This window comes from Uloborus diversus, chromosome 8, assembly GCF_026930045.1.
Source record: "Uloborus diversus isolate 005 chromosome 8, Udiv.v.3.1, whole genome shotgun sequence".
In the NCBI taxonomy this organism is placed as follows: Eukaryota; Metazoa; Arthropoda; class Arachnida; order Araneae; family Uloboridae; genus Uloborus; species Uloborus diversus.
Window position 1 is genome coordinate 42,155,360 of NC_072738.1, and position 13,985 is coordinate 42,169,344.

Genomic DNA, 13,985 nt, shown 5'->3' on the forward strand with positions numbered 1-13,985 from the left:
ATTTAATTTAAGTGCAACAGGGCGGTCCAGTTGAATAGCATTAACAGCACTAGAAATTTTGGGAGAGGAACTCGAATTAGTGCAAGTTTCAGTTTTATTTTTCCGAGTCATAGAATCAATAAGATTTTGTCGTTTTGGATAGTTTCTATAGTTGTCTAAATATTCACCCTTGCAGTGAAGACTTGAGGGTGGTATGTTTGAGGGTTTTCGGTAATCTTTAGTTTTGTTTGTAATTCCCTAATCGCTCAAGTGACCAAATTTTGTCATTTGCGTCTAGATCTTTCAAATAAATGAGAAGCAAGGGCAGCTTGTTTTTGTTCTGACCGATTTTACGCAATCGCGTAATATGCTGGGGGACAAATCCTAGTATGGTTAGATTATCAGAAATCCAATCCAAATTAGTTTCAATGGGTAATCCAAGGATAACAACCTTAAGTTGTTTTTCTTCAGATAATCTAAGAGTGTGATTACCTATGTAATTTTCGTCAAGGTACGTTTTTAATTTTTTATGCTCTTTAAAACTAGGCATGGAACACATAATCTTATCACGTTTAATTTTGCCAGTAATTGTGACACCGGTCACTTCAGAAAATAGTTTTAATCGACTCTCAGAGTCGTTAGTTCCGTCAACCCACATCGGGGGAACTTTATTTTTCTTTGTTCTGGATTTCTTAAAAAGTTTAAAATCATTTTCAGTTCTTATTTCCGAATGATTAGTTTCTTCCGAAGAAGAATATGTTTCACTTTCGGAATCGGTTAAGGATACGGATGGGCAATCAACTGTAACCGAAACAGAATCAATTTTTTAAATTTTGACATCATTTTCACTTTTGACAATATTTTTAACATTTGACTTCTGAATAAAAACATTATTAATTTCTTTTTTCTTCTTCTTTTTGCGTTTTTTGACAATTCTCTTCGGAGATGTATGGAGTTCTTCATTAGTAGTTGTATGTTGCGCAAAATGAACATCATTTTCAATATTCGAAACGGATTCGCAAAATCTAATGTCAAGTTTTACATCGCTAAAATCTGTAATAGTTTCATTAACGACTAATGGGGGTTTCTCTACTGCCTCAGCTTTTGTAGTAGCGTTCACTGTTTTAGGTGTAGAAATTGAATCAAAAATTACATTTATTTTTGAAGTATTATCTTCTAGCTTAGCTCGGAGCGATTCGAGAAATTCCAATGGGTTACATGGGGGAGGGGGGGGGGATGCCTCAGCTGGAAGGACGTTGCATTTCAAATCAAAAAGTCTGAATAAAAGTGTTAAATCACCTGTGTTTAACAAATTTAGATTGCACTTATACTCGAAAAGTAGATTATTAACAAACGATAATAGATCTTCAAAATCGATGAATTTAGAGTTAGAGTTTAGTTCAGTTTCAAATAAATTAATTTTAGATAAATAATCCTGAATGAGAATAGGTTCAAGAAAGAACTAGCACTCACCGCGCTTCCATCGGAGTCGGCAGGCGGGTTAGGTCGAAGAGAAGAATTGGGAGCCGGGGTTGCGTACTTGGTGTGGGGCTTTGGGGATTTTTCAGCATCAATGTTCGATAAAACATTCCTTTTCGATTTGCTCCAACCATACGACTTACTATCCCCTTCTCCAGCTTCAACAATGACACACGGCGAGGTGTCGTGCACCTGCTCTTACTACGTATCTGATTTATACATACGCTTGAAAGGGGGGATGCCATTGCATTTTTATCAAAAACAATTAAAACATAAAGGTTTAGCAGAGGACGTCCCCATTTTTTTCCCCTCTTCCGATGAAAGAGGTATTCAGAAAATGCATTGTAAATTTTCAATTTCTTCATAAGTCCAAGCGAATATTTCCGAACGCATTCCCCCTAACAACATCGAAGTGCGCTTTATGAAAGTTCAGATTCGAAATTTTGCCTGAGGGTAGTCTCTGAACTCATTCTTACTCCCTAACACCACACAAGATGTCTACAGTTGCGTCTTTAAGATTAAAAATTGTGCAAAATGCCCCAGGAGAAAGCTTTGAAACTTCACCTAACATCACCAAAGATGGTCTAAAATTGCCATCTTAAAACTTCAAATCCGAAAAGTTTCCGGGAGGGAGATTCGAAGCCTATTCCCTTTCTTAACGTCGTCAAAAAGGGTCATACACTTGCATTTTAGGACTTAAATTTAGAAAAAATTGCCGGTGCAGGGTTCCACTAAGGGAGGGGCGATCTCCCCTATCGTTCGTCCCATTGAGAAGAAATAAAATGGAGGGAGTGAAGACTTTCTTACGTGAACCAAAGACACTAAACCACGTGTTGTATTTTAAAGTAAAGTATTGGAAGAAATCAGGCTTCTTTCGCTAATTTCACGCAGAATGTGTCAACCATTCGTCGTTGTTGAATCACGTGACTTGGAGTCGTAGCCTCAGCTTTTGCTAAGTCAATGATTGGACTTGCTCCCTCCATTTATATTCCTGCTCGAAGGTTCGTCCTTTGTATCTGTCATTGTCGTAGACAACTTAAAAGTAGGATCGACACACTGCATGTGGAACATCTTGAGGCATTATTAACGGCATTTTCCCCGTTTACGGTATTCTAGTGCTATCATTTATGCACTACAGACAAAATATTTCCCTCAAATTTTAAAAGCTACGGTACGGAACACGTATAAAATGATAGATTGGAGAAAAAGCATTTTGTTTGCGAAATGAAGATGTACTGCTTTTGTGTTTAAGTACCAAATAATAATCTTATTTATTTAATTTTAATAAGCTGAGAGTTTTAAAAAACATGTTGACAACTAAGTAAAAAAGAAATAACAACGCTTAATTGCACAAAATTGCAGATTACTACAGACACGTGTTTTGAAGTTGCAAATAACACCTTTTTTAATGCTAAATAAGTGAGCTTATGGATGAAAAGACATCTTATGTCTTATGTCTTTTCCTCCATTCTTATTTTGCATTGAAAAGGGGATTCCTTGTAACCCCCGAAACACGTATCTGCAGTAATCTAAAATTTTGTACAATAAAACGCTGTTAATTCTTTTCTACTTTTCAAGCACAAAGGTATTATTCAACTTTATGTTGATAGCTAATTTAAAACCGCTCATTTTGGGTGCGTTTTTTTTTTCTTCGACTTTTTCGCAGAGACGAACCCGAATTTTGTACCTTTAGATAATCACATTATTCAGTCAATTGAACTAATTATTTTATTAAAAAGATTAACCGCTTCTATTTTTTTATGTTTTTTTCTCTTTCGAAATGATTTTGAAGGTCACAATCAAGGGCAATGGCCTATTCCTGTAAACCATCCCATACTTTCCATTAAATGAATCAAAACAAAAACGTTTAATAAAGTGATGTTCCTTTTTTTTTAAATTTTATTTTAAGTATTTTACGTATCGCAGGCATTACTCATAACAGCCATATGATTACGTGTTTCTTATATTCACAAAAATCTTGGTTTTTCTAAGATTCAGTATTTCTAAGGAAATTAAAGCATGACTAGGAAACTTCTTTCACCTCTTGACAAGAAATGACGGTTACATAATTGTCACCATAGCAACGGAAGTGAAATACGAAGACTAGAACTGTGCTCAAAAATGAAGATTGAAGCAAAAGTAAAACAAATTTTCTGCATGTGAGGTTTGAGGAGTAATTTATTGTTGAAGCTTTGGAAAAGAGTGTTTTTGAAGCTTTCCCCAACATTTCTCAGGCAGGAAAATGAAATTTTTGAAAAGCCTCCGTGATTTTTGTTTGGAATCAGCTCGGAGCGAATAAAACAGTACAGATGTAAAAAGTCTTCAAGTCTTCTAAGAATTAAATGTAGAAAATTTTAATATAAAGGCCGCAAGCTTTCTTTTGCTTTTTTAGAAGAATAATATTTGTGTGCTGTTTGTTTTATTTCTAAAACTACGGAATACATTTAAAAGATAAATATATTTCTCGATTGCAAAGTAGACATGCTGTGTTAGGCCGGGGAGTAAAAAGACTTTGAGGGACACCTGCTGTCATTCTAATAAGGAATTTTAATACTTTGCGCCCTATGGGAACACCCCAGCTTCGCGGAATATGATTGGATCTTAGGCGAAAATAAGTGTGCGCATTTTAGTCAAACAAAAGGATTTGTTTAACTTAGGGATTTTTATTGAGTCAGGGGACTTCCTTTAAATTCTTAGCACGGGCAGCGCCGTGCGGGTACAGCTAGTATGTAATAATATTTAAGACTGTAGAAGATCCGTTTAAGAACTACAGAACTAAAAACGGACACGGATACAGATCTTAATTTTCCCTTGTATACCCGGCACATCACTAGTACACACACAAAGATACTCTAAAAAACTCTAAAAACTCTTATTTTCGCAGGGCAGGAATTTTCGCGAGCTCATAGCTATCGCTAAAATTTTAAGCCACGTGAAATCTTTTTTTCTTCAACTTCCGGTTCTGTTCAGATAAAATTCGCGAAATTTTCAGCTCGCAGAATTTCGTATATCATCTTTTTTTGAAAATTACGGCTTGCGAAAATATGTGTTGTAGTTGGAAGAAAAATATTTTCTGGAGAGGTTTTTAAGAGGACTCCCCAAAAGAAAAGATATTTCTAAACCAATGTACATTAAGCATTACTTTCATAATGAAAAAAAAAAAAGTTCGTCTCCCCCCCCCCCCCCCGAAAAAAAATACCGCACTGAATGCATAAAAATGAACTCCTTTCCCCACCCATTGACCAGTGAATTAGAAAACTTTGAAAGAAACTTCTTGCTCCAGATCAATATTTTATTGGACCACCTTTTGCATGGATAACTGCTCCGAATCGCTTAGGCATCGAGTCTACAAGCTTCTACAGTGGTGGACAAATTATAGACTCATTTTTTTTTCTTTTGTTTCAATTACAACATGACTCAGTTTAAATTATTTTCATTGAAGTAAAGATGAATAGTTGAAGAAATAGTTCTAAAATTAGCACAACTTATCGATTAAATTAAAAAATTCATAAAGTTAGAAAATTTGCAAATTTAATATTTTATCATTACGTGAAACCTGGACAAAAGTATAAACTCAGAGGTAAAAAATCCATGATTACGAGAAAGTTTCGTTCCAAAATGTTAATTTAACGTCATAGAATGAATAAATGTTGCCATCAGTAATTGCTAAAAGTTTTGTTTTTGGAAATTAATGAGAAACATATAAATGCACCGCTGGACAAAATTATAAACTCATTTTTTTTTTTCATTTTTTCAATCATAATTTAATTTAGTTAAAAAAAGTTTTGTTCCAGTAAAGATAAATAACTGACTAAATAGTCCTAAATTCAGTATAACTCATAAACTTTATAAAATAAATAATTTAATTAAAAAAATCTCAACTTTAATATCTTTATAATACATGAAACCTGGACAAAAGTATCAACTCAAAAGTAAGAAACTCTGAAGTTTGGTAGAATTTTGTTCAAATACTTAATCATTTAATGCTAAATTACAAACTTAAAATACTGCGTAAACACAATTATAAGCTGACAAAATTTTATTTATTTATTTGTTTTTTGAGTTTAGTTAAGTTACATTTGCAATTACTTCAGTAAAACCAAAGCATAGATTTAGGAAAATGTAATTTTGCTATTAACATGGATAAATTGAAAAAAAATCAATATTTGAAATGTTTAAAAAATTAACACTGCATTAAATCTAGCCATTAGTGTAAACTACAAACTTTTACTAACGAGTTGGGGCCCCCAGTTTTCTGAATTACCTCGAATATGCGGCTGGGCATGTAGATTTCACAAGAGTTTCCAACAGCTGCAGTGGCATATGGTTCCATGCTGAAAGTATTGCCCTTTTTAATTCCTCTGTGGTTTGGTACTGGTGCCGATCATAATAAACTTTGCGAACCGTGGTCCTCCAAAGATTTACAATCGGATTAAGATCCGGACTACGAGCTGGCCATTTGATAACTTTGATACCCCACGCTTGAACTATTCTTTTGTACTTTTCGCTGTGTGTACACTCGCGTTATCTTGCTAAAATAACCAGTTACCTCCAGGAATCACATGAGCAAACGGTAAGAGATGATCTTCCATTATTAATTGGTAATCTTCAGCGTTCTATCTTTAATTAAGAAATGCCAATCCTGCTTTACCATGCTGAGAGAGTTATTTATCTTTACTGGAACAATTTTTTTTTTAACTGAGTTAAATTGTGATTGAAAAAATGAGAAAAAAAAAAAGAGTTTATAATTTTGTCCAGCGATGCATTTATATGTTTCTCATAAATTTCCAAAAACAAAACTTTTAGCAATCACTGATGGCAACATATATTCATTCTGTGGCGTTAAATTAACATTTTCGAACGAAACTTTCTCGTAATCCTGGATTTTTTACCTTTGAGTTTATACTTTTGTCCAGATTTTACGTAATGATAAAATATTAAATTTGCAAATTTTCTAATTTTATGAATTTTTTAATTTAATTGATAAGGTATATTAATTTTAGAACTATTTCTTCAACTATTCATCTTTACTTCAATGAAAATAATTTAAACTGAGTCATGTTGTAATTGAAACAAAATAAAAAAAATTTGAGTCTATAATTTTGTCCACCACTGTAGTGTGCATTGACATCCAGAGAATACCATGGTATTCTCTGGCTATGCAGCTTCATCGGCTATGCAGTTTTTTAGATCTTCTAAATTAGATGGAAGAGGAGAGTGCTGTCAGATGCGTCTTTTCACCATATCCCACACATCTTCTTTGGAGTTACGATCCGGGTTCCAGGAGAGGCCAGGAGAAGGTGTTGGAAGTCAGACTGATGCTTAGCGAACTAATTTTCAACACTTCTTCCACGATGTATAGTTGCATTATCGTCCATGAAGTATCCGTCGCCATCAGGATAAAAATGCAGCATTGCAGGGTGCACTTGTTCTGCCAGTATATCAAGGTATTGAGGCCGGTACTGGCTGTTTGTTTACCCTCGAGGAACAACAGGACACCACTTCCATGCCAGCTGAACATGCCCCATCCATATCATGATACATCCTCCAGACTTTTGCACAGTGCGAGAAAAGCAAGAAATTTCTTTCAAAGGTATCAAATTCATTGGCCAGTGAGTGTATTTGGGGGATCCCTCGAAAAAACGTCCCGTGCGTAACGCTAAGTTTTTTATTTTATTCAAGTAACTGTTAATTAAATATGGGATTGTTATGCTTTGATATTATATTAAAGCATGTATAATGCTTTAATAAGCATTAATTGCTCAAAATACTGCCTCAAAAGCATTATTTTTTGAACGCTTTGATTAGCTGGAAAAAAAAAAAAAACTTAGCGTTACGCTCGGGACATTGTTTCGAGAATCGCACATTTGTGAAGGAGCATAAAACATTTAAAATGACTTATACTGTCATACATCTTGGTCTTTTTTTTTTCTTGACTTTAATGAACTGCATGCTTAATAAGAAATTTGAATAGCTGCTAGATAGGCGGCATTGCAAACTGAGCAAAATATTTTACCATTTCTTTTTACTCCGCTATTTCTATTACCCACATCCTCTATTAAAAAAATGTTATTATTATTTTTTTTTGATCACATAATCTGTAAAATAATTTTTCTAAATTTAAAACGAGTTAACACTAACGCTTCTAGCAGCAATGACATAACTTCAAGATATCGGTAGCGGCAATTAAGATTTAAAAGTGTAATTTTTCCGCGGTTTGAACACGGCTTTGTTTCCATGGTAACGCAGCCTCAAAGGGAAAGTTCAAGAGCCCATTTCTTAGAAGTACTTCTATTAATAAGATAGAAAGAGAAAATCTTTGTCTTAAATGTGTTAAACCTTGCATTTTTCTTTTGAGAGCAGCTTTTGGGAGAATATTTAATTTCCTGAGATATTAATTTTCATAAAATGCTAGCAGTTTTGTTCTTGAAGCGTGGAGGCTTAATGCTGACGTTTTATTTCAATGAAAAAGCGTGTCCCATTAATTTTATATTCAGTGGTATGAGAATATAGTAGAACTAGTGTTCATCCAGTGGTTAAAATTCAACCACAATTATTTATAAAAATTTGAGAAAAGCACATATGAGTTTTCCTGCTTCCAACATTTTTTAGTTCTACTGTTTAACATTCATTCATAGCACATCTGGTAACATGTATTTTACACGTACCTCAAATACAGAACAGTAATAATTATTTCTAATTTTGCTTCTTGCACGCTGTTCTAAAAATTGGGAAACTGGCGCGGCATTTTATTTTCGTAACCCGGTAGCCTTGTGGTAACTCTGCAAATAAATATGTCCCTGCTCTTGGTTTGCGTGTGCAAAGAAAGAATTTTTCTCAAAGAAAAAAAGAAAGTAAGAATGAAAACGAAAAAGAAAAGAAAAAGAAAACGTCACCGGTCGGCGAGTTTATATGGAAAGCTCTTGCAGGTCCGGGGGTCAAAAAAGGAAGAAGCACTGGCGTAGAACAACCAATTCTATCTGAAAACAGGAATTTAAGTTATAAAGACCTCGTATATCTGTTTTGGAATTGAGATATTGTAACATAAGCGAATATAAGACACTTCGACAAACAAATCAGTGAAAGAAAGCATTATGTCATCCCTATTAGGTCAACCAAATGTTACTTTTATTCCTAATAAAACACTAAGCCTTTTGTGGTACCTTATTTAAGCATTACACTCTTTTAAATGTAACATTGATGCTTTATGGGATCCTATGTACTTCATTTAAATTCAGCGATGCAACGAGGAATACCCTAGAGGATAATAAGCCTTTTAAGTATTACTAAACTAAACGTCTTAATGGCGAAAGATAAACTTCTGCAGGCTGCTTTCGTTGTAAAAGAATACCAGTTTGCCTCGATTTTACGATACGGTTTATGGCTCGCAGCACATGAACAACTCGACTCGTGCTTTTAGTGTCGTAGTTATTTTTTTTATGAAGGTTTTAGGAGAGGAAGAGTGTTAGAAGGTTTGCTTCTGCTTCTTGTTGCTACTTCATTTCTTTGTTTGTTAGCTTTTTTTTTTTTTTAAACTGGGACGTATATCGGTATATACAGGGTGCCCCTAAACGACCGCATAAACTCTGCTCAGCTAGATTCCTCGTTTGGAGTACATAAAAAACTGCCCAAAGAAATGTTCCTGTACGATCCACAGTTTACGAGAAAAATCGAAAGAACAAGTATGACGTCACTTCCGGTGCAAGAAAAAACACTTTATTGAACTTATCAACAGCAGTATAAGTACAAGCACAATTTAAAGCAGATGTTCAAAGTGTCCGCCGTGCATGTCGAGGCATGCTTGAGCACGTCGTCAAATGACGTTAAGCCGCGGAGCGTGCACATTATCGCCTCGAAAGATATGCAAATACTGCTGTTGATATGTCCAATAAAGTGTTTTTCCCTTGCACCGGCAGTGACGTCATACTTTGTTTTTTGTATTTTTCTCGTAACTATGGTATTCGAACTATGGATCGTACAGGAACGGTTCTTTGGTCAGTTTTTATGTACTCCCAACGAGGAATCTAACTGTGCAGAGTTTATGCGGTCGCTTTAAGACACCTTGTATGTGAAGAAGCAAAGGAACAGAGCTTAAAAATGTTTTGAAACACTTGTTAGAAAGTAATCTAATAAACTGTCTCTTAAAACTAGTAACAAAGTGGGACTGATAAAAAACTTCGAAATTAAAAAAAATCAAATCTGTGAATTTAAACCCTTTTTTTTGTCAAGCATGCATGTCGTAATATGTAATATGCATATTAAAATCTTCATTTTATCCAAAACTGCAAGATGACTGCATGACAAACTCTTCAAAGGTAAAAAATAGCTCTTTCTAGAACGTTATGTGCACTCTCTCTCTCTTCTTTCTCGTACACACAGGGTGTCCCAATACCCATGGTTCATACGTTACGGGGAGGAGGGGATAGAACATAACTAGGGGAGCAGAAACCACCTTACCACCCATTGTTATTTTTACTTATACTGTTCTCCACATTCAATTACTGTTAATATATTATATTTTATCGTTTTCTGCAGTTGAGTGTCAGAATTTCGAACTTAATTAGTAGCTGTGCAAGTAATTAGTTTTTACTATGTTTGTATTAACTTGGTTTCATGTATGTCTGCTCGGGTGGAACCTTGCAACTCAATTTTCTCTCATTTCCTGTGATCAGATTCTTTTCAAATTTTGTCTGCGACCTCAGACCCGATGACACTGCAATATTCTGTAACCAAATTAATTAAGTAAGCATTGATTATTAGTTTTCCTCATTATTAAAGTAACGATGGAGAGAAACCTGTAAAAGTAATGAAAGTATTATAACTGATGTTTAATTAAACTAACGAAAACAAAATTAGTAAGTTGCTTTAATCAACTGAAATGGCAGAACAATTTTGCAACTTTTCAACTGTTGAGAACTATATCGCAAAACAAACCTCTAATATGATAAATATCGCAATCCAAAAAATCACTTATGAGAGGATTACATAGCAAAATATTCCATCCTAAACCATGAAAAGTGAGTAAGTCGGACGCGTTATTCTCTTCCTTGTCCAAGTAACCACTTTTATAAAACTACAGTCAACTCTCGATAACTCGAAGTCCCAAGGGACCGGCTAAAACGTTCGAGTTATGGGAAGTTTCTACAACAGTTTCAAGAGTTTAGAGTCCAATGAAAACTTCGAGATAAAGGAATATTTGAGTTATCGAGATCCAGCTGTGTATTAATAAATGCATACGGCATAAATTCTCCGCAATTATATTTGAAATACTTTGAACGTTAATAAAAAACTGATTCATGTTTTTTTTTTCCAGATTTAAAACAAAAATCCACAGAAATTCAATCGAGCTTAAAAAAACGTCACCTGCTATCGTCACAGAACCTGAAACCGGATGTTTCGACGCGGGTGCCACGTGACGAACTTGACATCGACAACGTTTCGAGTAAACCAAGCAACAAATTCAAGCTAGGAAAATCAACAGGTAGTCCTCCACCAGCTTCAGATGCTGAAGATGGTAAGGATTCAATTTCGGCTTCCAAAGGCCAGAAAGAGCTTCAAGAAGGGCACGAATCAAAGGCGGACAATGAAGTGGACGATGAAAATCGCGAAAAAAGTTCTTCAGTTGGTGAAGAAATGGAAAACAGCAGCGCCAAGCCAACGCAAAAGTCGTCCAAAAATCTAGATGACAAAAATGGAAAGCAAGCGGAAAGAAATGAGAAGGAAGGTGAAGTTGATGAGCAGGAGACCAGTCCTGTCACAACTGCGAGGCCAAGAAAAGGACTAGCTGGTAAGTTTTTTTTTTTTTGAATGAAAAAATTCCAACCACGGACCAACGGTATTCCGTGACATTCTGGTTTTGGGGTTGGGAGGGGGGGGGAGCCCTGTGACTATTTATAAATAAGTAATATCTTCCCTCGATTATATGAAAATTTTGACTTTTGTGAAAGAATATTTAGTATGTACATTCGTCCTGGTGAATATCAGATATGCATTGAATTCAGTAAGTTACCGCCCTACAGCCAGGGCTAAGGCAGAAATACATGAAATACCCCGCCCAACTCAGTCAATTCGAGCAGAGGACTGCAGTTTCGTGCTTATTAGCACTCATCAGCAGGTTTTCCACCTCCAGCTCAGTCACTTCCTATTCCCTACTGATGAGTGCTAATAAGCACGAAACTGCAGTCCTTGGCTGGAATTGACTTAACTGGCGGTGTATTTCATGTATGCATGGAATTGTATGTAACACAATCAGAATAATTTTTGTATTATACTATGTAGAAAATGAGCTTTTAAACAACATCATGACAGATGAACGCTTCAGTGTAGATCTACGGCGTCCCTACACTAAAAATAATTTCGAAACGTTTCTAGAAAATAATGAGTAGCTAAGGTACCCAATTTCTGTCAGAAACATATCTTGCAAAACAGGAACGATTTCCGCTAACAGTCAGTAACCATCCTGAAATTATCCTGGAATTAGGATCTCCCGTGAAGGCCACTCCTGTCTCCGGAACCGTCGGACAAAGCTAAGGTAGGGTTTGGATCCAACCATGGTCAAACAAAGTTGGGATTGCTATACCCAGCTTCTAATTTTGAACGAAATTCTTGCAAAGCGAACGTATTGTCAAGGGTTACAATTTACTTTTATTGAGAGCTTGTTATCTGGCCGAATTAAGATCAAATATAAATCTATACACTAAATAAATACATTCAATCAATTTCTAAACTGGTATCTTAAAATATTTTTCACACCATTCAGAGGTCTACTTTCGTGCAACTTGTAGCAATTCATGAATTTGATCCACCCACCGGCCAGAGCTTTTGAAAACAATTCGCGGACCGGTGATTTCTTTTTTTTTTTTTTTTTCATCTCTTCTTATCTTTCTCTCTATCTTTCGTTCATTTTTTTCGCAAAAAAAAAAAAAGAAAGAAAGAAAGAAAGAAAAGAAAAGAAATGCTAGTTAAGCTCCCAAAGGGAGCGAATAAGTATGGGCTACGTTGCTATGCAAGAATTGCAAGCGAGGGAGATTCTTGATATTTGCTTGCAATTTCGACATAGCTTCGGTCATGCTGACAACACTGCTTTGGGAGCTGTTATGTTATCCCTACTTTAGATCACTCTGAACCACTGGCTAAACACGGAAAGCTTTCTGGATTTTTCAGGATTATTTCATTACGATTACTGAATTTTAGCGGAAAACGTTCCTGATTTTTGCGAGATAAGTTGCTAGCAAAACTTGGGCACATCAGCTGCCTATTATTTTCCAGTAACGTTTCTGAATTGTTTTTACAGTATATTATTCTTATTTAAGGTTCTTGTAGGTTCCTGACACGACCTGTAAGTTCCAGAAACACGATTGGCTTTAAACGGGAAGATTTCTGAATTCTTCCGTAGGCTTTCAGGATAATTTCAGGAGTTGACTGAATTTTAGCGGAAAACATTATTGGTTTTTGCAAGTTATGTTATCGGCAGAAATTGGGCACATGAGCTGCCCATTATTTTCCAGGAACGTTTCTGAATTGTCTTCACAGTGCATAATTCTCAACAAGTTGAGATTTTTTTTTTTTTTTTTTGTGAAATCGTAAAAAAAATGGGGGAGGGGAGTGTAAAATTATGCATTCCCCCCCTTTTTCTATTTCTTCTTTTTTTTTTTCTTTTTGTGATGCCATAAAAGAATCTCGAATCTATGAAGTATTACAGCACAAACTGCATTTTTTGCTTTTCTGTTAATTTTTTTCTGAAAATTACGATACATGAATTACAGAAAATAGAATGAAAATGAAAATTACGAAAAATCAGTATATTTTATAATAACACTTGCATTGAAACGTTATTTTTCATTTTTGGCGGTAATTTTGCACCACCAGTAAAAGGTGAAAATTTTTTACTTCGTTTTTTTCTTGAGTCAAAGTGAAAAAATATATATATATTTGCCTACTGAAGTATTTTCTATTCGATTGTTAAAGATATTTTTAATCAAATAAATGAGTAAATAAAAGAATGAATGAATAAACAAAAAAGAAATGAAACAATAAACGAATACATAAATAAATAAATAAGTAAATATAGGACAAAAACGATAAATGAGTGAACAAAATAGTGAATGAATAAGAAAGTGATTGAATGAGTGAAAAAATAAGGGAATTACTAAATAAAGGTATGTAGTTAAAATAATTCATAAATGAGAATATAAGTGATTAAATAATGGATTGAACTAGTAAATGAAATGAGCTATTTTAGTTTGCCTGCGTTCACTTGACTAACTCTACAAAGCATTGCAAATACAAATAAGCCTAATATTAAATAAATAATTAATGCATTGAATATTAGCCGATCTCAATTAATATTCAGAATACTAATCGCTAGAACTTTATCATTTAATGATAGCAAAAATAAGTTTTGACTTACTACAAATATATGAGTATCAATTTTTAAAAATTGCTTGTGCTATCTTATTCTTTGACTTTTAGAGGTACATTTTTCTTTACTGGAATAGACAATATGAGTTCCTACATAGTTAAACTAA

At 34.6% G+C, this 13,985-nt stretch overlaps 1 protein-coding gene across 1 annotated transcript in view; it reads left to right on the forward strand.

The window, feature by feature from the left end:
* Positions 1 to 10,468: 10,468 nt before the first annotated feature.
* LOC129228328 (sodium/potassium/calcium exchanger 3-like) overlaps positions 10,469 to 13,985 on the forward strand; it is a 183,838-nt gene continuing 180,321 nt past the window's right edge. Inside the window, exons 1-2 of the mRNA XM_054863005.1 lie at positions 10,469 to 10,475; positions 10,772 to 11,245. Of these exons, the coding sequence (XP_054718980.1) occupies positions 10,469 to 10,475; positions 10,772 to 11,245 (481 nt within the window). The remainder of the gene's footprint in view (positions 10,476 to 10,771; positions 11,246 to 13,985) is intronic.